Genomic DNA, 27,295 nt, shown 5'->3' with positions numbered 1-27,295 from the left:
GGCAGCAAAAACTCATTAAGGGCTTATCTACTCAGCCTTATTCTCCAAGTGAGTTCCACAGACTTTGATTTTATTTTCAAGTCACTCCTGGGAGGTGGATGCTCTTGTCACTCTGTTTTACAAACGGAAGAGGCACAGAGGTTAAACGGCCTTTGGATACCAGTACCCTGTGCCTCCTGAGGATGTAGCACAGACAGCAAAGTGGTATTAGATCCAGTCCTAACCGAAAATGCTGTAATTCTTCAAAACATCAGAGCAGATAACTACAAACGGAGCTGCCAAAATGACCCCAGCACTGAGGAACCAACCCAGGATTCAGGAAGCAGAATATGGTCAACATTCCATGTTAAGAAGAAAATAAGAGACCTGTAAAAGAAAAACTGGGCAAAACATGTCCAGAGCTGGTTTTACAGAAAAATGTCAGCCTTTCTGGAGAACACAGATTTTCAAAAAGTGACATTAATAAAACCAAGGTAAAATAGAGCTCTGAGGCCAGGTTGCCTGAACTCTGAACCAAGAGTTCCTGGGCTCAGTTCCTGCCCTTCTGCTGCTTAACAACTGGGTGACCCTCTTTTACTGCATTAGTCTTTCTTTGCCTTTCCTCAGCTGGAAAATGGGTCAAACAAGAGCCCCAACATCAGAGAGTTGCTGTGAGGATTAAATTCATGAATGTATGTCATGTGTAAAACAAAGTTTTACAACTAAGTAAAGCAATCGATAAATCTGATTACTCTTATATGGTGATGATAATATTCAATTCATATGACAAATGAACAAACCTGTACGCCAGCACCTCAATCTGTTATGCTTATACATTGTTTACTAAGAGTAACTGGGCTCAATGTACCATATCCTACCCATTGGGTTGATAAAAGCATTTTTAAAGATGATCATATGATGTGGTAACAAGGATATGCGGGGGGGGAGCTCTCAAATATTGGAAATAAAAGTAAAAATTGGTACAGCCACCTTAAAAAGCAATTTGACAACTTCTAGTAAATAACAGAAGTAAATCTACAAGTCAGCAATTTCCCTTTGGAATATATATCTAGACAAATTCTCCAAATGTGTAAGAAAATATACTTACTGCACAGGATTATTGTAATAAGTAACTGTTAACTACTCAAATATCAATCTGAAAATAAACTGAGCTATATTCATATACTGAGAGGCACTGCCACAAGTAAACTGAATGAATTAGATAGTTTTGTATCTGCATGAGAGTGTACAGAAACATTTATTTAAGAGTAAGCAAGCTGGAAAATGATACATACAGTATGATATAATCCTGCACATGAAAATCACATGCAAAATAAAAGTGTAACACAGGTTATTTACAAATTTTTCTTGACTGCATGCAAGAATGTCCAGCAGGTTTCCAACGCTGTAAAGCATATTCATGACCCTTGTTCCTTATTTACTAAAAGCTCTAATTATTTTGGTAAGCTTCCTCATGAACTTCTATGAACTTCTCCCCTAAAAATCATTGAGGGATTCCATATGGTTAGTGAGGGCAGGTTATTGTCTTTAAGATTTACAGAATCTGTAGACATACTCTCTTGGTAAACTAGTCACCACCATTAGAGACATCACTTAGCATGATGTGAAGGTTAAACTTGGGAATTCAAGTATAAAAATCTTCTGGTCCAGAAGTTGTACCCAATTTCTCATCATAGGAAAATTTCATAATGACTCCTGTGCTCAACAATTTTCACTTGCTCTGGTATGAATAATAATGAAGAAGAAGCTGATGGCTGCTAAGACCAATCACTGACTGGGTTCTCACTGTGTACCAAGCATTGTACTGAGGACTTTAAGTGAATTATGATATTAAATTCTCTTCTACATGTTAAAGGTTCTACTTTATTTTTAAATTAAAAGTGTAATTATTCTTTCAAAAATATTTTATTTAAGTATAGTGACACAGTACAGTGATTCAGTATTTTTATAGATTAACTCCATACAAGATTATGGCCATAATTTCCTGTGCTATACAGTATATCCTTGTTACTTATTATTTTATACATAGTAGTTTATATCTCTCACCCCTAATTTTACCCTCCTGCCTTTTCTCTCCCCTTTGGTAATCACTAGTTCGTTTTCTATATCTGAGAGTCTGTCTCTGTCTTGTATGTACATTGGTTTATTTTTTAAAAGAGCCTGCATATATGTGACAAAATAAAGGATTTCTCTATCTGACTTATTTCACTCTGCAAAATAGCCTCTAGGTCTATCCATGCTACTGCCAATGGAAAAATATCACTATTTTATGACTGAGTAATATGTGTGTCTATATATACATATATATATACATATATTTCCATCTAGTATTGTAATTCCATCTAACTTACTTCTGCCTCTCTCTTCAAATAAACAAAAAACCTAACATCTTATAACTGGAGTAGGAAACTGCAACCTACTCCAGTATTCTTGCCTGGAAAATTCCATGGACAGAGGAGCCTGGCAGGCTACAGTCTGCCAAAGAGTTAGACAGAGATTTAGATACAACCAAGCAACTGAGCACACAGCATCTCACAATATTTTTTCTGCTACGAATCTAGCACTTCTATTCTCAGTGTGGGCAATAACGTAGCAAGACTTTGATTTTTTAAAGTGGTCTGAATAATTTTTTAAAAATTGAAATCAAAAAGTCATTTTATTAGGCTGGAGATGCTATTTCTTATGAAAGCAATATAAAAGGTTTCCTATACTTTGAACATGATTCAACCTAGAAAATGTTTAAAGGTGATACAGCCTAAAGTTCATTTATGAGCTAGGCAAATCATCAAACTGTATTACACATCAGAAGAATAGAAATTTTTCTATATTGAGAATTTTATTTATTCATTGTAGACACAATAGTTAATAAATATGTAAAAAGGCACCTCTCTGATGGTCAACTTTAAATCTGTTCAGAGAAAGTGTCCATTGATTATATTTTACCCTTAATGCAAAATATCTTACATTTTTCTTTCATTATTTTGTGTCTCTCTACACCTTGTCTAACTCAATACACAGTAGCTTCCTTAAAGACAGGATTTATGCCTTACACTTCCCTGTTATTTACAAAACTATCTGCCTCTCATCTTGTCAATAATCAGGACTCAGTAAATTCCTACTAAACTGAATCTTCTTCTGCTCAGAACAGGAAAATACACCTTAGTGATATACAGAGGTATATATGAGTAGATTTAGGAAAATCATCATTCCTATTATATATGAAATTCATTCTAGAAAGACCATGAGTTAGAATAACCACAGCCTATGATAAGATGCTCACACACACATTTTGAATGTATATGTTTGAATATCTACTTTCTACAAATAATAGAAAAATTTCAAGTTAACATTTGGTGGTTTGCCTAAGATAAACTCTACAGCAAATATTCCAACTACCTATGCATAATTTTGTCTAGTCAATTTTATTTAGTCCCTACTATGTGCCAAATCCTCAAGTACATATTAGTGTTAACCCTGTGTGATACATACTATCTTCTCCACTCTGTGGCCACAGAGAAATGGACGGTGAGCAATATTAAACAGCTTGCTCAAAGTCACAGTAGCAAGTTGTAATCTAGTACTTGAAACCACCCCTCTCTATCTTTAAACCCTGAGTAGGCAGAAGACAGAAATAGTCCTTACCGCCGAGGCTGATTCCAGTTGCTATAGGCTGCATTTTGAAGGTCACTTTCTTCCCCCTCTCCTTCTTCTCGCTCTGGTAGCTCCGGAATGTCTCTGGTAAAGAGTTAGACAGTGAGTATTCCACAATCCTAGTAAAACCACACAGGCTGTCTTCTAGGTACTTTATTATTGGTTTGGCTAAAAGTACAGAACTGCTTCATATTTTCACCACACTTGGCTACTAAGTATATAATATTTTACATTAAAGGGAAAATAAAGCCTGATTACATAAAATAAAAACCTCATACTGGAATCAATCTACTATACCTGAACTTCCCAGGTGGCACCTGAACAAACCCATGTGGGTTTAATCCCTGGGTTGGAAAGATCCCCCGGAGAAGAGAATGGCGACCCACTCCAGGATTCTTGCCTGGGAAATCCTGGGACAGAGGAGCCTGGCTGGCTACAGTCCATGGGGTCACAGAGTCAGACACAACTGAGTGACTGAGCACCCAGCACTGTAACTGAGTGTGGAGATACAGCAGAATGCAAGGTGCCTTGTCTAGGCTTTTTCTTTCCTAATGAAACACGGACAAAGGAAGGAAGGGAGTGAAAAGAATGGGGAAATGCTAGAATTTTTAAGAACAACTATTCAACAACTATTTCCTAAATTTTTCCCATGTGTGAGAAGGTAGACACCCCATGTGTGTTTTAAGCATGTACAGTCCCACTGGATCCCTGGCCTGACAGAGTTGAACATCAAGTATGCCAGGAGTGCAGCATCTCTACCGCCTCAGGATGGACCAATGCCTTCCCTTCATCTTTTGAAGACAGATGGAAAATGCTTATGGTCCACTTCTGCCCATCCAAAGCAGCCAGCCACAGTATTCTTACAGGAAGCAGTTTACAGGCACTTGAGTCCAAGGTCAGTTGTCAATTTCTACAGGAATTCAGATTTTGCCAAATGCCAAGCATGTAACAAAATATGCCCAATCTCTTAACTGACTATAAATATAACTGTAAAATAATAATCTTGTCCCAAAATAGTTGGTTTTTACCAAAGGTACACTTTGCATCAATAAATGGTATTGTCAGGAGAACAAAGAATGGTTAAATCAACTATGGTATGGTCTTATGCTGTTAGGAAAAATTGGATTTCTAAAGAAATATATTCTTCTTAAAATAGAGAAAGCTTTAAAAACTCTAATTCAATAAATACTTGCAGCTGATATTTACCAAAATTGAAAAAAATCTGAAGACAGCATATGTTCAAATTATATCCATTCTCCCCCAACAGGAATACTGAAGTCTGTCAAATTATATTATCTTCAGACCTTGAGATCAGAAGTCATCTAATTTAATAATCCATCTGTGCTTTAATGTGTTTCCCAACACAACTGTTCCCAAACAACTGTGTGGGCTCTCCCAGAATGTCTCACTCTTTCTTTGACCTTAAAGTTAGATCTTTGCTTTTCATCTGTCAGAGGGAAACCCACCTGCATGTGGTTCCTACCTATCGGTCGTGTGACAGAATTCTCCTTCTGTAATTGAGGAAGGAGACTCTGAATGAGGTTGGGCTCACAGAGACTAATCCTGACTGTGGGACAGGACTGTCAGGAATGGAGCCAAAATTTTCAAAATGATGTTAAGAAGCTGATTGAGAATGAAATAGTCGGAGTGAACCTCAATCTGAAAGATGCAAGGCAGTTGGGGGAAGCAGAGCCTAACCCTCTGGAAATACCACTGGGGAGAATATGACAGAAAAAGCGGGTACAGAATGCAGAGAGGAATGGGAAGTAAGAGAGAGTCCTTCCCTAAAACACCCAGTTATTACCCTAAAGCCCAGGCAGGGGGAGCTGCTCAAATGCAGTCACACAGACTGCATCATATGCTCCCGGCTTGTGAGCTGCAAGAAGACAAATACAAATACGTGGAGTCTTCTCATACAAAAAGGCCCATTCTCTTCAGATGACTGTCCAATCTCGAATCATTTCACTAACCCAGATACATTCCTATAAATGTGCTGATTATTCTTTATCCATCTTCAGGCGGGGTTTACAGGACTCAAGCGTGTGTGCCTCAGCAGAATGAACCTGTTCTGTGTCCCCCAGCAGAATGAACCTGTTCTGTGTCCCCACACTCACTCAGCCAAGAATGAATTAGACTTCTCGGCACTCATGTCTGATTGTTGAATATCAAATAAGTTTCTGTCAACTGTAACAAGTAACACTCTATATGTGCATTAAGATGCCAGAAACTGACACAAAGTCACACAGTAAAGGAACAGAGATGAGACCTGAATTGGGCCAGTTTACTACAAAACCTGAGCTCTTAAACTCCATGCTATGCTGCCCCATATTTTTATACAGGGCTAGTACAATTCTTTTTTTTGATCCAATGGTTAAGAACATGGAGCCCAACCATGTGCATTTAACCTTGATTCTTCTACCTATTTGTTATGAAACTTGAGCAAGTAACTTAATCTCTCTGGTGCCAATTCCTCCTGTATGCTTAAAGAGAAATCTGTTACTCAGTTGTTAATATAACTGAAAAAAATACAGGCCCACAGCTGAAAATGTATTGTGCATTCTTTTTGGGATAGCAATTTGACATTATTTCTTTCCCTGTTCTGAACTCAGCAGCAGCAGCAAAATCTAGTTTCTGCCTTTCCTAAGGGAGGAAAACAGGATGCAGACTGTTTTTGTTTTGAGCATCCTTATATTAACAGCAAATACACTCATTTGCAGGAAAGCAGTTATTCACAGTATTGACAGCTCAGGCCCTTTTCCTTCATGTGCTAGGAGAGAACCAACATGCTGAAAGTGGCTTTTTTGTTTTAATGTTAACATTTTGAGTGCTTTTAAGGCCTCAAAATTTAATAAGAATATCATGTTATCTTGTCATATTCTCTAATAAGCCATGTGGAATGGTATTTCAGAGGGACACTGGAATTACTGCATCTAACTTTTTAATAGGAAGTACCAGGTAGTTGTAATCAATTCATGTCATTAGCCCTACGATGGAAATTCTAGACAGAAGTATGGCTGAGCTTTGCAAAGGGTGGAATGAATCCTCTTTTTCCCATAAAATTCAAGGGGCCCTTTGAGCCATGACATTCCTTCCCTTTATTAAACACATAACAAACCTTTCCTTCTTTAACACTGTCTGCATAGCTGTAGCCACATACAATTTGCAGAGAAAAGAATGATGTGATGTTACAATGCCTGCAGAGTCACTGGACACCAGAGTGTTATGGGCTGTTAGAACTTTTGTGAGCAGACCTCAGAATGTTTGCAAAGCTATTTCTTCTTTATAGCATACTTAAGGAGAAATCTGTTACTCAGCTGCTAATGTAACTGGAAAAAAACAGGCCCACAGCTGAAAATGTATAGTGTATTCTTTCCAGAAAAGCAATTTGACATTATTTCTCTCCTTGTGCTAAACTCAGCAGCAACATCAAAATCTAGTTTCTCTCTTTCTTAAGGGAGGAAAAAACTACATTTCTTGTATTATTCAAAGGTTCTCAATACACTGTGTATAAAGAGGCTTTAAAAAGTCAAACATTCTATACTTAACCTGTATATACACAAAGACGTTCAGCTCAACATTCTCCAAAGGAGTAAAAACATAACCATTAAAAATGTTTATGAATCTGTATGTATGTTAATGAGTAAATAAACTTTGAAAATGTTTATGACAGAGGAAAAGTGATACAATACCATAAAAATTGTAGGTTCCAGGGAGTGAATGAAACCATAGTCATATCTGAGGTAAATTCCCCAAAACTCAGTAAGCTGACAGTGGTATATGGACTGACACAACTAAAGACAGTTTTAATTTCTTGCTTTGATTTTTCATATTTTCCCCAAATTTCCCACAATATGCGATCACTCCTTAAGTAATATGGGTTGCAGTTGTTTAGTTGCTAAGGCACATCCAGCTCTGTTGTGACCCCATGGACTGTTGCCCGCCAGGTTCCTCTGCCCATGGGATTTCCCAGGCAAGAACACTGGAGCAGGTTGCCATTTCCTTTTCCAGGGGATCTTTCCAACCCAGGGATAGAACTTGCATCTCCTGCTTGGTAGGTGGACTCTTTACCACGGAGCCACTAGGAAAGCCCAGTAATATGGGAAAGGGGGGTGATTTTTTTTTTTTAATCTTGAAAGAGAGAAAAAGAATTCAGTCTTTTTTTATTGCTAGGCCTCCCTGACACTGGATCAATAGTCTTCTTTATAACTTGCTGTATCGATCATTCACATAGCAGACTTACCTGCCAGTGTAGGAAGCAAAAATATCCAGTGCCATTATTCCTCCAGATTGCTGCCCCAAGCTTATTTTGAACTCTTCCAAATATTCTGCGGGTACATAAGTAATTCTGGAACAAGACACAATACGTGAAAGCAGAGCTCTGCCTGTTGGAAGAATCTTCCAAAATATGAAATAGACTTATTTTGTTCCCTCATCTCTACTTTTTCACACAACTCATTTAAATCAGCTTACTCAGTAGAGACTCTAAACTTCAAAAGAATCAAGTATTCTATAGGCAATAATAACAACATAAATTAAAATTTTCAAGACTGCTGATAATTATCTGTTTGCCGATAATCTTATGGGGGAAGAAAACAGCATAATATATATTTCCAAATAAGAAGACTATTAGCAATTTTTTTTAATTAAAGAGATCTAGAAATACTTAGAAAAGTAATTTTCAGTAATAACATTTATTTTCTCCAAAGATTTTTGGCTGCCTTAGCAGGAACAAACTGGGTAAACTCTACTAAAACACTGGGCATTCAAAATTACATTCTCCTATAAAACACAATTAATTTTGGACATTAAAAAGTACTATCAGTAATCCTATCCTAGCTTTATTAAAGTATTAACTCTTAAGTCTGAGTTAAACCATTATCAGAGCATAGAAAGATTCTCTCACTAATATGTAGCAATGTTTATGTTCATTTTGGTTTCAGAGAAGAAGCCTGACACTTGAATGGTCACACACTAATTCAACAAGTGCTGGCTGAACGCCTATAATGTGGAAGGCACTGAGCAAGTTGCCGACTTCAGTTATAATGCTTAGAAATGACATCTGAAAAGTCAAGCTTACTGCTGCCCCAAGAGGCTACACAATTGATATACCTGTTGAAGTAGTCTGTTCTGGATCCTCAAACTAATACATGGCATGGCAAGTGAAAGAAAGGACTTCAAGGCATTTCAGGATATTTGTGCAAAGAAACAAAAGCATGTATCAAAAATGCACAACACAAAAATCATGAAGACTATTATGCCGGTCATGCGTAAGCTATGGTTAGCCGGCATAATAGTCTTCATGATAAGTATCAAAATCTTAGTACTGGAGGGCAAAGATAAAGGATTACCTTTCATATTATAATAATATAATATAATAATAGAAGTAAACTAATGGCATAATTTATTGAGTGAGGAGGATATATAATACATACTGGTGATTCCATAAAAGGCATTCACTCTGTGAGGTCGCTTAGGTTTAGAGTCAGAAGACAGAGCTCTGTTGCTTCTCTGGAGTGTTCTGGTAAGGTAAATCACCCACTAATGGATCTCCATATCCCCAATAACAGAAAGATGTCAATTTTGATGAGGCTATTGTAAGTCAAGAAGCGCAACACACATGTAAAACAGTGCTCTAAGAGAGCATCAGACAGCCTGGCCCCCACATCTGATCATTCTGGCAGAAGCCGGCACCCTTATGACCCTTTGTGACACTTTCACCTCAAGGATCCAACTGAAGCGAAAAACACAATTCAATGATTTAGGACTAGTGTGGGTGAGAGAGCTGTATTCTAATTCTGGCCCTACTTTATTTATTCATCTACAAAAACATCATTTCTACAGTGTAACAAAAATATATTGAATAGCAAATCTGCATTTATCCCTTCAAAAATAATGAGTCAAAAATGCAGAATACATTATACTTGGAAAGAAGACTGTCTTTTATACAAAGAAAATAAATATAAATCATAAATTTGAAAAGTCTATTCAAGACAATTATTTCTGAATTATATCTGAAAATTATTTCTGAAGGTTCAGGGAAGGTAAACTCATATAAATAAAACCTTAAGAAAAAAAAGCTAGGTGAGGTAAAAGGCTAGAACACAGGAAAAATAAGAATAATCAGTCCAAAGTATTTAATTTTTTAATTAAATACTGGTTTGGTTTGAGAAGGAAATGATGTGTCTATCCGAGACACTGTTGAAAATGAATTCTTCTCTGTATTTGATCAAAGGTGTTAAGGTTTACCAAGGAAGAGTTTTAGAAATGTTTTTCTGATATTTTAGGGGGCAGTGAGGAAGAAAGCAGTTTTCATATATTTAGCCTACTACAGACAGCAAGGGCACTGGAACAAGGATCCCACAGTGCATTAGCCCATGCAGAGCAATTATAATACACGCCTGGTCACACGGCCAAACAAAACCTCCAGACACCAACCAAGAACACCAAAACACATACTGAACTGCATAAACACACTAAAACAGCTTCTCTGAGAGGGGTGTTAAAAATTCTTAAAGGCAAAAACTAACCTCAGGTTATACATGGAGTACAAGAAAACAACTGCATTAGTGATGCTGAAATGTGACAGTTATTAATCCAGAGGTGATCGCCCCCTAACAAAAGAGCCAGAAAGCTTCAGTAGTAGGAAAACATGATTTTCAAATGAGTTCACAATCACCAGTGCAATGTGAAAATGTAACCATCTCATAGCTCTGTTGGAAATATGCTCTTATATAAAGAAGAAAAAAAAAAAAAAAGGAAAATGTATACACACTGAATCTCTCTCTGGATCTAGCCCTGCATAGGGATGTTACGAAAGCACGAAGTGGTTTTCACAGACAAGTTGTAACACACAGCCATAATGAGCTTTTGAATCACCGATACTCACACATAAAAGGGGGCTCAATCGTCAGCAGGTGCTGCGGAGAATCTAGAATGTGAAGCATACGCCGCGGCATCTTTTTACAATGGTGTTAACAAATGTCAGTGTCTTGAGCTGAATGTGAGATGCACACATATGGAGTTAAAAGTGGGTGCTCCTGGTTGTTTCTTCCCCTTTCCACAGCCCTCCTATCTACACCTCCCCCAGAAAAGCATCTGCTCTTTACTGGTGTCTATAGCAGTAATTATTAACAAGCACAGAAAAATGTAACTGCAATCAATCTTTTATTCCTTGATCAGGAATTCATCCCACATTTTAGGTTAAGGCAGGTGAATTCAGATTCAGCTTGGTAATTATCTGGCAGATGTTATAAGCAGCTGCCGTGAAGCACAGAACCCTGGCTATTATTACAGAAATATAAGCGCCCCTGGCAAGGTGGAGTGTGAAGTGAGACAGAATGCATTCTGGTGAGGCTTCACATCTGGTTTTCCATAGAAAATAATGAAACCTGGAACTTCAACTGGCTGTTTCTGAACTCTTGAAATGCAAATTATCTACCCAGGCATGCACAAAGGCACACATGTTCAGTTCCTAGCCACCTCTCTTAAACGGCAATAAAGAAAGCCAGTTCATTGTCTCAATAAGCAATGCTTTACTAAAACCAACCAGTTATGTAATTGAAACAATTAAAGTACATTTTTATTAAGTACCTACAATACATTTCTCCACCACCACCCCAGATTAAGCCAGTTTCCTCTCGAGAAATCAAGAAGAGGCATGGATGGAGCCTAGATCAAGGCAACGACTACAACATTTGACTGGCACTTAAAGTCATGGTTTCATTCACAGTAATGGAAGGATTAGACTTTCTGTTTGGGAGAAATCACCCACATAGTTTTCAAAGTAATTTTACACCTTTTGTTTGTGAAAAGCAAGTGAAAGGGAGAAGAAAGGGCCAAAACCACTTCATGCAAAATGTATGGAACATGCTTCTCGGCCCTGGTCAATCTAAATGGCTATTTGTTTTATCATCTGACAAATTTACTTGCAAAAAGATTCTATTATTCTCATTTCCTTTTATCATTTACCCAATGAGTCAAGACTATAACCATGTAAATCACAGCTTTAATAGTACGCCCGAGAAGGAATCAAGGTGATTTGGGGGTATGTTTGTGAGTGTGTGTGTGTATGCACCCTTTTAAGAAAGACTGACTGATAGACTGATTTCCAGAAGAGAGAAGGTTGTAGGAGTTTTCTTATTTTCTCTTTCTAATGTAAGATACTACATTACATTTTGCTTCCTGGGATACTAAAGCAACTATTTATGAATCTCTAGATATTTATGGATTTCTAGATACACTTTACAGTCATAATAAACCTGCTGAAAGCATAAATGGGTAAATTCTGGTGCTACACCAGAGGATGGAAAAAAAAAAAAATCAAAACAGGACAGGAGAAAAAGACTGTAGCCTGAAAATGTACTAGATAGCTTTTCAGCTCTTCTAGAGTTGACTAGGTACAAGATTTAAGCTAAATCATTGTCACAGTGGTCTTATTTTCTGGCCAGTTTTTAAGTTCTGCAAGACATTTACAACTCAGAGGTAAAGTTAAAACCAAGTACCAATTCTAGTGCTCAGAGTGCCAAAAAGTGGACAGGAGACTTGCATTAGAGTTCATGACATAAGACAAGCATTTAGTTCAGTTCAGTTGCTCAGTTGTGTCCAACTCTTTGTGACCCCATGAATTGCTGCACACCAGGCCTCCCTGTCCATCACCAACTCCGGGAGTTCACTCAAACTCATGTCAGACAAGCATTATCACATGATAAATCAAATGATCAGTCATGAGGTCATCTGTTTAGATTACGTCTAAAATAAACAGCCTGTTGATGAAAGTGAAAGAGGAGAGTGAAAAAGTTGGCTTACAGCTCAACATTCAGAAAACTAAGATCATGGCAGTCGGTCCCATCACTTGATGGGAAATAGATGGGGAAACAGTGGAAATAGTGGCTGACTTTGTTTTTCTGGGCTCCAAGATCACTGCACTGATCCCTAAAGTGCGGGACGAATTCCTGATCAAGGAATAAAAGATTGATTGCAGTTACATTTTTCTGTGCTTGTTAATAATTACTGCTAAAGACACCAGTAAAGATGGTGACTGCAGCCATGAAATTAAAAGACACTTACTCCTTGGAAGGAAAGTTATGACCAACCTAGACAGCATATTAAAAAGCAGAGACATTACTCTGCCAACAAAAGTCCATCTAGTCAAGGCTATGGTTTTTCCAGTGGTCATGTACGGATGTGAGAGTTGGACTATAAAGGAAGTTGAGCACCGAAGAATTGATGCTTTTGAACTGTGGTGTTGGAGAAGACTCTTGCGAGTCCCTTGGACTGCAAGGAGATCCAACCAGTCCATCCTAAAGGAGATCAGTCCTGGGTGTTCATTGGAAGGACTGATGTTGAAGCTGAAAATCCAATACTTTGGCCACCCTGATGTGAAGAACTGACTCATTTGAAAAGACCCTGATGCTGGGAAAGACTGAGGGCAGGGAGAGAAGGGGATGACAGAGGATGAGATGGTTGGATGGCATCATCGACTCGATAGACGTGGGTTTGGGTGGACTCCGGGAGTTGGTGATGGACAGGGAGGCCTGGCCTGCTGCAGTTCATGGGTCACAAAGAGTCAGACACGACTGAGCGACTGAACTGAACTGCAAATAAAGAGTCTGCATGTAGATCCTTATCATTCATCTTTGAAGGAAAAGGAATGGATACTAGCCTGCAAGTGGTGAGGAAAGCACTTAATATTTCTCTTTCATTTACTGTAGAGGCACTGAAATTTTTAATGATCGTCACTCTTACTCGCATGATTAATAAAATAATCATGAGAGTGTCACATGACCTGATGATGTGTTTATTATAAAATAAAAGCCAAAAAGGCATTAAAAATATGAAAGCCCTTAGTGAAATTCCACCCTAAAAATAAAAATCTCCTTTATATAAGACAACAGAACCCACTCTAAACTGCATGTATTTTTTGCTTTTTATCAACAGAAAAATGAAAAACAGATTTTAAATACAATCTTTCTTACCTAAGCTCTACCAATATGTATTTTATAAAATAAAAATACAGATGCAGTCAGTAAGACCATATTAATACAAAAAAGTCTCTCATACTAGTATTCATCACATCAATTTAAAGTAAACAATCTTTCCTTGAATTATTTTACTATTTTATCCCCTATACATTAAATGCAAATATTCAATTATTAATGATAGAGGAATAAAAAGGCAAGCTATTATATTCTTAAAGTGTGACAATGAGGTTATGTTGTGATTTTTATGCTGGCTCAAGAAAAGTTTAGTGATTTAAAAAACAAACCACATATATGACATGCTTTTAATAAATTTTGGGATCATGAGATATTTAAATTCTTCTTCACAAACTAGCCTGTATGAGTACCATCAGACCATAACAGCATTTTTGTGAATTCTCTTATATGGGTTGAAAAGCAGTTCAACAAAGGGAAAATTATGGGTCAGATTGCTTCTATATAATCTTGGCTGACCCCTAAAGAACTGGCTTACTAGGGAATATTCATATAGATCATTAGGTAGTGCAATTTGCTATACTGAGGCCAATCCAAACTTCTGTGTAAGTTCCTAAGTGTGGACCATCCTGCTCAATAAAAGAAATCTCATACCCTGTATAAAGATTTTTGCAGAAATCACTGGAAAATTAAAAATAATAATGGTAGGCAACATTGTTTTGAAATATTGTTGTCACTAGGTATCTGCAGGGGATTGACTCCAGGTGCTTTGGAGACCAAAAGCCACGGATGCTCAAATCCCTTATATATGAAATGCCAGAGTACAGCTGACCCTCTGTATCCACAAGTCTTCCATCTACGGATTAAATCAATCTCAGATGGAAATTTGGATCCAAGGTTGGCTACACCTTAAGATATGAAACCCACAGAGAGCCAACTATATATTTTCTGAAACAAATCTATGCATATTTGGACCTGAGAATTTCAAACCTGTGTTGTTCAAGGGTCAACTGTATTTCAGTACTGTTAGTATTAAGAAGTTATTGACTGCAGATATACTCTCCCAAAGTCTACAATCAATGCAATCAATAACTTTTCAGGAATAGTCAAATTCTTCAGTGATTAGTATTAAATATATGATCATTTTTGTATATCAAACAGAAGTATGCACTGAGAAAATTCTGATTAATAGATTAAAATTCCTTTATTTCTCAAGCCAAACTATGGTCCAAATGACACTTACTTTATGTCAGGCCCAATGAGAGAATGTCTTCTCAACAGGGCTCGTGCCTGGGCATTGGTTAAACTGATAGTAGATTCTTCATTAATACGCAAGAGGCAGTCCCCAACAGCAATCCGACCATCTCGGCTAATGGCACCTCCATGAATAATGCTTCGAACAATCACCCCCAAGCCGTCTTTATTAGCACTTACTGTCATTCCTATGGAAAAGGAGGAACACATGTTAAATACATGACTTTCACAGTCTCTCACAGCAATAAAAAAAAAAAAAAAAAACAAATGAGACCTAATCAACAACTCCATCAAAAAAAGAGCATGAGACCTAAACAGATGTTTCTCCAAAGACATAGAGATGGACAACAGGCACACGAAAGGATCTCAACATTGCTAAGTATATAGAAATGCAAATGAAATGGGTACAATGAGGTACCACTTCATACTGGTCAGAACTGCCATCACTAAAAAGTCTACAAATAACAAATGCTGAAGGGGATGTGGAGAAAAGGGAACCCTCCACACTGATGATAGAAATGCAAATTGGTACAGCCCCTATGGAAAACACTATGGAGATTCCTCAAAAAACAAAAAACAGAACTGTCATATGATCCAGTAATCCATTCCTGGGTATATATCTAGAAAAAAATTGTAACTCAAAAAGATTTATGCAAACCATCTATAATACACAGCACACCACTTGCAATAACCAAGATACAGAAACAACTTAAATGTTCAAAGATAGATGAATGGACAAAGATATGGATAAAGATACATACACACATACATACACAAATACATACGCACAATGGAATAGTACTCAGCCATAAAAAGAAATGAAATGATGCCATTTGCAGCAGCAAGGATAAACGGAGAGATCATCATACTAAATTAAGTCAGAAAGACAAAGACAAATACCATTTGATCCCACTTACATGTGGAATCTAAAATATGACAAAAATTAAGTTATTTGCAAAAGAAAACAGACTCACAGTAAGTACAGACTTGTGGTTGCCAAGCGCCGGGGGCTGGGGTAGGGCACGTAGATGAATTGGGAGTTTAGAATTAGTAAATGTAAACTATTATGTACATTTGTAACTAAACCACTTTGCTGTAAACCAAAAACTAACACAAAATCGTAAATCGACTGTAACCTAATAAAATATATTTTTTAAAAGCATGACTTTCAAATTCAATTAATTTGAATTTAATAATCTCTACAGATTCATATATTTAAAAAAAAAAGAGTAACTTTTTAAGCTTTGGACCATAAAAAGGGCTGAGCTCTGAGGAACTGATGACTTTAAAGTGTGGTGTTGGAGAAGATTCTTGAGAGTCCCTTGGACTGCAAGGAGATCAAGCCAGTCAATTCTAAAGGAAATCAATCCTGAATATTCACTGGAGGGACTGATGCTGAAGCAGAAGCTTCAATACTTTGGTCACCTGATCTGAAGAGCCGACTCATTAGAAAAGACCCTGATGGTGGAAAAGTGTACGAAAGAGGATGAGATGGTTGGATGGCATCACCAACTCAACAGACATGAGCTTGAGCAAGATCTGAGAGATGGTGAAGGACAGGGAAGCTGGGCACGCTGCAGTCCATGGGGTTGCAAAGAATTGGACAAGACTGAGCAACTGAACAACAACAAAACTTTTTAAGCAATAAAAACAATCAAAAGGAAAGGAAAACATGAGTTTCAAATATTTTAAAAGTCAATTTAGAAATGTTTCTGAGATTTTTTCTAAAGACACTCCACATTAAATATGTTAGAGATGAAACAGGGTCTACACTGTGGAGTGAATGTAGCTTAACCTATGTGATGTGTCTCCACAACACTGAAAGCTGAGGGAAAATATTTTGATAGTATCAAATCAATTTTATAATAATAGTTCATCTCTTACATATATGAAAGAATACAGAGCAGGCCTAAAGTAGAAAATCAGTTCTCTAAATTAAGACACTCTGCCATTACCTTATTTCTAGATCATTTACTCATTTGGCATATATTACTGTATGTTTTCTACACGCTAAATACTATGCTGGTGACAGGATATAAAGAAGCATACAAAGAGGACACAGACGGTTAAACATACCATGTACTTGGATTGGAAGAATCAATATTGTTAAAATGACTATCCCTGGGTTAAGATGATCCCTGGGGGAAAGGCATGGCAACCCACTCCAGTATTCATGCCAGGAGAACCCCACGGATAGAGAAGCCTGGTGGGTTACGGTCCTTAGGGTCTCATAGTCACACACGACTGAAGCGACTTAGCCCATGACACACACTATCTAAAGCAATCTACATACTCAATGCAATCTCTATCACAGTCAGTTTAGTTCAGTCACTCAGTTGTATCCAACTCTTTGCAACTCATGGACTGCAGCATGCCAGATTTCCCTGTCCTTCAACAACTCCCAAAGCTTGCTCAAAATCATGTCCATCAAGCCGGTGATGCCATCCAACCATCTCATTCTCTGTCATCCCCTTCTCTCCCTGCCTTCAATCTTTCCCAGCATCAGGGTTTTTTCTAATGAGTCAGTTCTTTGCATCAGGTGGCCAAAGTATTGGAGCTTCAGCTTCAACATCAGTCCTTCCAATGAATATTCAGGACTGATTTTCTTTAGGATTGACTGGTTTGATCTCCTTGTTGTCCAAGGGACTCTCAAGAGTCTTCTTCAACTCCCATAGTTCAAAAGCATCAATTCTTCGGCACTCAGCTTTCTTAATGGTTCAACTCTCACATCCATACAGGGCTACTGGAAAAACCACAGCATTGAATAGACAGACCTTTGTCAGCTATGTAACATCTCTGCTTTTTAATATGCTGTCTAGGTTTGTCATAGCTTTTCTTCCAAGGAGACAGCATCTTTTAATTTCACGGCATCTGTCACCATCTGCAGTGATTCGGGAGCCCAAGAAAATAAAGTCTGTCACTGTTTCCATTGTTTCTCCATCTATTTGCCATGAAGTAATGGACTGGATGCCATGATCTTAGTTTTCTGGATGTTAAGTCGGCATGCCATTGGTAATTTGATAGGGATTACATATTCAAGCCAATCCCTATCAAATTACCAATGGCATTTTTCACAGAACTACAACAAAAATTTTTACAATTTTTATGGAAACACAAAAAACCCCAAAGAGCCAAAACAATCTTAAGAAAGAAAAATGGGGCTGAAGGAATCAACCTTCCTGACTTCAGACTATACTAAAAAGCTATAGTCATCAAGTAAGTATGGTACTGGCACAAAAACACAAATACAGACTAATGGAACAAGATAGAAAGCTGAGAGATAAACCCACACACTTATGGGAGGCAAGAATATACAGTGGAGAAAAGACAGCCTCTTCAATAAGTGGTGCTGGAAAAACTGGGTAGCTACATGTAAAAGAATGAAACTAGAATATTCCCTAACACCATACACAAAAATAAACTCAAAATTAATTAAAGACTTAAATATAAGGCTAGACACTATAAAACTCTTTGACCTACCTCTTAAGACAATGAAAATAAAAACAAAAAAAAATAGGATTTAATTAAACTTAAAAGTTTTTGCACAGCAAAGGAAACTTAATAAGATGAAAAGACAGTTCTTAGAATGGGAGAAAATAATTGCAAATGAGAAAACTGACAATGGATTAATCTCCAAAATATATAAGTAGCTCATGCAGCTGAATATCAGAAAAAAACAACCTAGTCAAAAAATGGACAAAGACCTAAGCAAACATTGCTCCAAAGAAGGCATACAGATGGCCAATAAGCACAGGAAAAGATGCTCAATGTTGCTCAAATCCAAACTACCATGAGGTACCACCTCACATCAATCAAAATGGCCATCATCAAAAAACCTACAAACAATAAATGCTGGAGAGGATGTGGAGAAAGGGGAACACAAACAATAAATGCTGGAGAGGATGTGGATGAAGGGGAACCCTCCTGCACTGTTATGGGGAATGTAAACTGATACAGCCACTATAACAGCACAGAGATATCTTTTAAAACTACCATATAACGCAGCAATCCCACTAATCCTAAGAAATTCACAACTCAAAAAGACACATATACCCCACTGATCAATGCAGCACTATTTACAACAGCTAGGATATGGAAGCAACCTAGATGTTCATCCACAGATGAATGGATAAAGAAGTTGAAAGAAGCTGTGGTATATATATAAAATGTAGCTATCACTCAACCGTAAAAAGGAAGAAATACGAGTCAGTAGTGAGGTAGATGAACCTAGAGCCTGTTATACAGAGTGAGGTAATTCAGAGAAAAACAAATATAGTATATTAAAGCATATATATGGAATCCAGGAAAATGGTACTGATGAACCCATCTGCAGGGAAGGAACAGAGACACAAGACATAGAAAATGCACTTGTGGACACAGAGCGTGGGACGAATTGAGAAAGTAGCATTGACACATATATATACTGCCACGTGTGAAACAGATAGCTTCTGGGAAGCTGATATATAACACAGGGAGCCCAGCCTGGCACTCTGTGATGACCTGGAGGGGTGGAACTGGGTGGGGGCTCAAGATGGAGGGATACATATATAGTTTTGATTCATTACACACACACACACACACACACACACACACACACACAGAGTTATGACTGATTCATGATGTTGTAAGGCAGAAACCAACACAACAATTATCCTCCAGGGGATATTGCCAACCCAAGGATCAAATGTGGGTCTCCTGCATCACAGGCACATTCTTTACCATATGAGCCACCACAGAAGTCCAACAAAAATAAATAAAAATATGTTTTTTAAAAAGCCTAACAGAATTACTAAGAAGCTTGTATTCAAGTCTTATCTGCAGTGCCTATCACACTGCCTAAATGTACGGTAGTCAGCTGAATTAAACTGATGTAAACATTAATCTATTACTGCATTATTTCCAAATCTGAACTTCAATAGCTCCAGATTTCAATATCCGTGCTCTTGGCAAGGTCTCTGGATGATTCATAGGAGATACAGCCCTAGTAAGTATAAAATTGAATTCCCGAGTCTCTATTTACCCTCATTTCTCCATCTGTCCTCCTGTTTTTGTTTACAGCACCACCATACTATTCTTCCTTTTTCACTACAGGAGAGTGAAAAAGCTGGCTTAAAACTAAACATTCAGAAAACTAAGATGATGGAATCCAGTCCCATCACTTCATGGCAAACAGATGGAGAAACATTGATAGACTTTATTTTCTTGGGCTCCAAAATCACTGCAGATGGTGACTGTAGCCATGAAATTAAAAGACGCTTGCTCCTTGGAAGAAAAGCTATGACAAACCTAGACAGCATATTAAAAAGCAGAGACGTTACTTTGCCAACAAAGGTCCATCTAGTCAAAGCTACAGTTTTTCCAGTAGTCATGTATGGATGTGAGAGTAGACCATAAAGAAGGTTGACTGCCAAAGAACTAATGCTTTTGAACTGTGGAATTGGAGAAGAGTCTTGAGAGTCCCCTGGACTGCAAGGAGATCCAACCAGTCAATCCTAAAGGAAACCAATTCTGAATATTCATCGGAAGGACCAGTGCTGGAGCTGAAGCTCCAATACTTTGGCCATCTGATGTGAAGAGCCGACTCATTAGAAAGACTGAAGGCTGGAGAAGGGAACAACAGAAGATGACATGGCTGGACGGCACCACCAACTCGATGGACATGAGTTTGAGCAAGCTCAGGGAGATGGTGAAGGACAGGGAAATCTGGCGTGCTGCAGTCCATGGGGTCACAGAGTCAGACATGACTGAGCGACTGAACAACAATACTCCTCTCCATTATTCAAAGCAGTAATGTTGGTGTGGTTCTGGCTTCTTACCCCTCCCTCATTCCCCAAATTTAATCCATCAGCAAGTTCCATCATTTCTATCCCCAAAACTTACCTTGAATTCATTCACTTTTCTCCATGTCCATACTAAACTAGACCAAGCCATCACTTCTCACCATCACACCTCACCTTTTGAACCACCATTGTAATTGCTCACCTGACTTCCAAAGTTATTCCCGCCATTTCATTCTTCTCACAGCAGACAAATCCTATCACATCATTCTCTATGCTAACAATATTTTTAACAGTTTCCTATTGTGCAAATATACAACATATCTACAATACATGGCTCTGTCTATATGGAACTCCTGGCATGGTCCTCCTGATGGGCACCCGTCTTTTGGGCCATGTCCTCCTTGCCTCCCCACCACGTTCTAGTAACAATGCCTTTCAGAAGTACACTACACCTCCCTTTTCAGAGTCCTGGCCTGACACCCCTTTTCTGCAGCTCTTCCACAGCTAACAACTTCTCATTCTTGAATATCACTTCTTCAGGAAAACATTCTCAACAAATCCATTTGAATTGTTCCTTCTCCCCCTACTCTCAACTACACCTTTAAAAATATCAAACCTATTGAAACTTTTGGCCACCTGATGTGAAGAACTGACTCACTGGAAAAGACCCTGCTGATGGGGAAGATTGAAGGCAGGAGGAGAAGGGTGCGACAGATGATGAGGTGGTTGGACGGCATCACCACCTTGATGGACATGAGTTTGAGCAAGCTCTGGGAGGTGGTGATGGACAGGGAAGGCTGGCGTGCTGCAGTCCATGGGGTAGCAGAGTTGGACACGACTGAACTGAATTGAACTGACTGAAATTTTAAATTTTACATAAAATAATATATAAATAATATAATTTCATTTAAAATCAAGTACTAAAAGTTCCTTTCAAAATAAGATTATATGATTAAATAATATAAGGAGAGATATAAGTTGATAAGGATATTTACAAAGACTTTGAAAGAAGCCACTAACTCATTTTTAGGTTTTCATAATTTTTAAAAGAAAGAAATCCTCTCTAACAGTCATGTCTGACTCTTTGGGACCCCATAGACTGTAGCCTGCCATGCTCCTCTGTCAGGCAAGAATACTGGAGTGGGTTGCCATTCCCTTCTCCAGGGAACCCTCCCAATTCAGGGACCAAACCCAAGTCTCTTACAGATTCTTTAATATCTGAGCCACTCAGTTCAGTTCAGTTCAGTCACTCAGTCATGTCCGACTCTTCTGAGCCACTAGGGAAGCCCAAATATTAACTGTAATTATACAACATTACATATGATATTTCAAATATTTTTAAAGAAGTGATCCTGACTATAATATGTTCCCAGCCTGATATTTCATGCCTGGAAAGGAGCCACCCAGACTTCTAGTTACCATATGCAGATAGAAATGAGCTATTAATTGAATATACTTTAAAAGATTTTGTTAAGACTCATACAAATGAGTTTTAAGTATATTGTCATTAAGGAAACACCTCTGCTTATCATAAACCAACAAACAAGTTTAGACACTTCTTCAAATGAGGTGGGTTTCTTATGAGCAAAGAGGCTGGTTCTGAAATGTTGCAGTAAGCACTCTGGTTTGCCCTAATGCTGCCATGTTAACTACCAAGTCCCGCGAGACAACTATAGTTTAAAAAAAAAAAAATGCAAGACTACAAAACACAATTTAACTCAGTGGCCCCTCCTGGGAATCTCACCCATCATCTTGTTCTCACTGGCGCCATGCATCCTACAATAAAGCAAGCCACAGACATGGGACAAGTTTTCACAAGCTATGTCCAACATGACCTCTAAATTCTTTCTTAACAGCATATTTAACTCATGACTCTACCAGTTACGAAAGCTGTCAGGTCAGGTCAACCATAGTAAAAAAAGAAGTTGACATCAGTTAGCTCAGCTTATACTTTCCTTTCACCAAATGATCACTTTTAGGTTTCAACAACTTCAAGGAAGTATCTACTGACTATAGATATTACAACTTTGGTTGTAACTTGTAAGATCTCTCAATTTTGTCCAAAAAGATGTACAGGACAATTGTCCAAACCATGTACTGCAGAAACAGAGAGCTGGTTCCAAATCTGACTTGTAGCACTTCTCATTAGTGTGGCTTTGGGCAACAGACTTAACTTCACACTGGTCTGCAATTTACTCATCTAAACAATGGGGATAATGTCCACGTTTGGGGTTATTTTTTGAGAAGAGCACATGCAATGTTCCTTTCCAAGTGCTCAATAAAGTACAAAAGAAAACAGAAGAAAATGCACAGAATATATTTTAAAAGGCATCTCTACTACAATCTACAAATACATCGCTTTCTAAAGGCTAAATGCAAATTGGAATTCACTTCAAAATTACGCTTCTTATTACAACAGTGCTAACACAGCCTTGGGTGACTTAAGGACTCAGGTGCCTTGTGTGATGAGCAAAAATCAGAGACAGATTCTGGTGTGAGTTCTGGTTCCACCTTGTAAGGCTAAGTTCTTCCAGAGAAATTCCTGAGTCTGTTTATGTTCTAGCACTTCATCGGTGAAGAAAAGGTAACACTTTCCTTCTTACTGTTTACCTTTGCTTTTTACCTTTCAGATTCTAATACAACGTAATTAGCCAACGTACAACAGATCTATCAAAAATCATCAGTTAAATTTTTCAAAGGTCACTACACCTATGTATACATATGTGTGCATATAATATTCCCCCTGCCAACGAAATGTAACAAATTTTGTCACTACTTCAGCTTCAACTCTTAGCTTGCCTGCCATTGTGCCACATTTCATCCACACCAAACACACTCAGTGATGTTTCACAATTCTCTGCCTTGGCTCTAGCAGTTTCCAATGTTTCCAATGCCTCAACTAAGTGATAAAATCTATTTCTTTTTCCAGGATGAAATCAAACATCTTCTCTCCTTTAATATCTGTCTAAACTCCTCCAAACTCGGAGAGGAGGGCTTGGCCACTCCTTCATTTAAGCCTTCAGGGTTCTTTGTGTGAATGTCACTCATGGCAGGTATATGTTAATGCAATGAGGGTTCTATACGTCAGTCAGTCTACTCTCCCAAACTCATGCTCCTTGAAGAAAACAATTATATCATGGCGTCTAGAATAGTGGCCAGAATACAGAAATAATGTTTAGAGTTGAGTAAATACATAAGCTAGAAGAGGGTCTCTCATACAGGCTCTGCAAAATTTCTGTCTTGTGAGTTAATTTTAAAAATGGGTTCTGTGGCCAATGATGTGTGAGAAATGCTGCATCTTGGAACATGCACTTACAGATACACAAGGCACAAGTGCAAAGCTACTGAGAGATGCTAACAGAAACACCTGTCTCCTTAAGTTTATCACATCCCAAACTTGGAACCCAAGTATAACTCCTGTTAACATCCTATAGAACTAGTGCTCCAAGTAACATGCTCTCACAAACAATGCATTAGCAGATGAAATAATTCTGACACAGTTAGCTGTCTAGAGCACACATCCCATAATTAATGATCAGAGAAAGTTCTATAGCTTAAGTTTTGTATCATTCTATTAAAGGTAATATATAAGAGATATTATAAACAACGAGAAATTCTCTGCTACAATTCTCCTTTTAGCTACTGTTGGTAGGACCCAGCCACCACCAAATGGAACAAAATCTAGGAGACAGATTGGAATCCCAATCACCAGCTACAGTGGTGTTGCTGCCTGACTCCTCTGCCAACTCCCAAATATAACAAGGAAACCAAATCCCACCATAGATACCAACATAAAGGATACTGGCTGGTTATATCCTAAGAGAAAGAAGACCTCTGACACAGAGCTAACCACAGAGTCAGACTGCAATCAGGCTTCTGGGGGAAATTATGCTTGACCCTATTTTCAGTACTGAGCACTAAACACAGAGCTGAATCATGTCACTGCCTAAGTCAAAAGCAGTATAAATGTCAGCTGCCTTGAAATAATTTTAGCTAGTGTAATTAGGATTTTATTTCTACAGGCAGTCTTCTTTGCCCAAATCAGAAAATTTGAGAATTTTAATCAGTCACGATCTTTTATGAGTGGAAAACCCTCACACCTGGGAAGGACTGTTGAAGAACTGCATTAATGCTTCGGTAATGGCACACCTGACTGTCTTTTTAGTCTTTATTTCAGTGAATGAAAGAAATTAAATACAAACTAATGCACAAATAACTGGTACCATTCAAAGAAATTAATAATTTACTTTTCCAAAGAATTTAGAATTCCAAGTCACAGACTTCTCATTTTCTAAGAATTCCTTTCCTTTCCTGACTTTCTGTCTCATACACAATTTGTATATCTTTCACTTGAATGGAAATGAGGCTTGTGAATACTTTTAGATAATTAATGAGAGTGAGGGATTTAAGGTAGCCTGAAGTAAACTTGTTAACCATTTCAGATAACAATAGTGAGTACAAAAAGAATTAACATTAAAATCATGGTAAATTTCATCACATCTATCTTATTATCTACAGTTAAAATTATTGACTCTATGTTCAACATTTCCTCTTGGCAAGGGGGTTAAGACAGAAGGTGTATGTGGAAAAGAAACTTACCTAAGCTAGAATTGCCTTTTGCTATCACAATAGTCCTCTCGAAAGATTCTCTGGGTGTATTTTGGAGCATGACACACTCAGCAGCAGAGGCCAGGGAACCTTGTGGAATTAAGAACTTGGAGCCCTGTCAGAAAATAAAAATAAGTCACGTGGAAAGGAAAACTAGACTTTGGAGTATGATTTCAACATCACCCACATTCTCCAGCTGGTTGTGCTTTATTCAGCAAGAACTTACACAACAAGTTCATAGGTTGTCTTTTGAAAATCTGAGCCTTAGGAGAGCACTGGCTCCAAACAGATAGAGAAGCCAGAGTAACCTAACCCTTCACTGCTCCCAACTTCACCATCATATACAGACTGTATCTTTAAAATGTCACCTTTCCAGTCGAATCAGTCAGCACAGGAGAATTCAGCTCTGCACTTGATACAACTTCATTTGGTAGGTGAGATTCAGTCCATGCTCTTAAGCTGTCACATTCATAGTGCTGTTCAATAGCATTTGCAGGTGTATAGTCATTCATGGTAAAGCCAGAAGCCGGCCCCATGCTCAAGTCCACTGAAGGCACACTCTCATCCTGTCTTTGCAAGAGATTTTGGGCATATAGCTCCTCCAAGGACATCTGCAGATCAAGCACTGAATCTGAGGAATTTTCAGTAATATCCTGATGATTAAAGAACAAAATTAAAGATTATGGCCAGAACTGTATCAATGCATTTCCTAAGATCTAAATGAACAACTATTTAGTGAAAACCAAATGCAACATAATATTAAAAAGTATTAGCAGATGTACAAACTCACTGCTCAGCTTATATGCTACATATGTTTATTTTTATAAATACGTATACTCTTCCTGCAAAACATACATCTACTACTGAGTCATACTACTACAATATACTAGTACTTAATAACCTTATTAAGATACAATATTTTGTTATACCCACAAATAAAATTATTCAGAGTTCCATATACATAGGAAAGTAAATAACATATTTCTAAATCTCATTTTAAAAGTAGTTCATTTCCAATCTATCTGAAATTCTTATTAGTTCTAAGATTTAGAATATAAAGAATATGATATTGATTGAGTAGTTTCTACTTACAAGAACCTCCAAGAAAAAATTATTTGGATAGGGATTTTTAGGTATTTATGTAGTCAAACAGAAAGTCACACAATCTATATTTTTATAGGGAATTTTTTCTTAAGCACTCTGAAAGTTGCAGCAGAAGGAACAGTACTAAGAAAAGTTGTCCTAGGATGTAGATTCCAATCCAGGATATTTATTAATAATAACAGCACAGAACTTCTCTTTGTTGTTGTTGACAGTTGCTCATTCATGTCCGACTCTTTGCGACCCCATGGACTGCAGTATGCCAGGCTTCCTTGTCCATCACCAATTCCCAGAGCTTGCTCAAACTCATGTCTATCAAGTTGTGATGCCATCCAACCATCTCATCCTCTGTCGTCCCCTTCTTTTCCTGCCTTCAATCTTTCCCAGCATCAGAGTCTTTTCTAATAGGTGGGCTCCTCGCATCAGGAGGCCAAAGTATTGGAGGTTCAGCTTCAGCATCAGTCCTTCCAGTGAATGTTCAGGATTGATTTCCTTTAGGATTGACTGGTTTGATCTCGGCTTTATGCAAAATAATTGCTAGAATTCCATGAAATTCTAAAATTCTACAGCTCTACATAAATATATATTATCTACTTACAACACATATATTGTATCACTTCTGTGCTTTGGACAAGTAGTATCCCAGGAACTGCTGTTGAATAAATGTATCAACTGTTCCTTCAATCCTTTTACTGATGTTTTTAAAGTATAAAATCAGTGTATGAGTATATTTTATCAAAAATCATTCAGACCATACTGCACACAGATTACAGTATGAAAGTCTTCCTTCACTGCACATTCTGCCAGTCCTTTCCTCAGTAGAAATAAATGGCTAGCATTAGTTGGGTGTTTATTCATCAGAGGTTTTTATGTATCTGTATAATATATAAGTACACATGCACAAATATGCACATATTCACATCCATTTTTAAAAAGTAAACTAAATACTAAATAGTATATTCCTACTTG

The 27,295-nt window shown here is 37.8% G+C and overlaps 1 protein-coding gene across 1 annotated transcript in view; it reads right to left on the bottom strand.

Annotated features, from left to right (window-relative positions):
* The window catches only part of LOC120860250 (multiple PDZ domain protein-like), a 175,350-nt gene that overhangs the window by 49,900 nt on the left and 98,155 nt on the right, over window positions 1–27,295 (bottom strand). Inside the window, exons 20-24 of the mRNA XM_040236049.1 lie at window positions 25,594–25,878; window positions 25,217–25,340; window positions 14,827–15,025; window positions 7,892–7,996; window positions 3,643–3,735 (exon numbers count right to left, since the gene is read on the bottom strand). Of these exons, the coding sequence (XP_040091983.1) occupies window positions 3,643–3,735; window positions 7,892–7,996; window positions 14,827–15,025; window positions 25,217–25,340; window positions 25,594–25,878 (806 nt within the window). The remainder of the gene's footprint in view (window positions 1–3,642; window positions 3,736–7,891; window positions 7,997–14,826; window positions 15,026–25,216; window positions 25,341–25,593; window positions 25,879–27,295) is intronic.

Source organism: Oryx dammah, unplaced genomic scaffold (assembly GCF_014754425.2).
Source record: "Oryx dammah isolate SB20612 unplaced genomic scaffold, SCBI_Odam_1.1 HiC_scaffold_11050, whole genome shotgun sequence".
Taxonomy (NCBI): domain Eukaryota; kingdom Metazoa; phylum Chordata; class Mammalia; order Artiodactyla; family Bovidae; genus Oryx; species Oryx dammah.
This window is presented reverse-complemented; position numbering and strand designations above follow the sequence as displayed.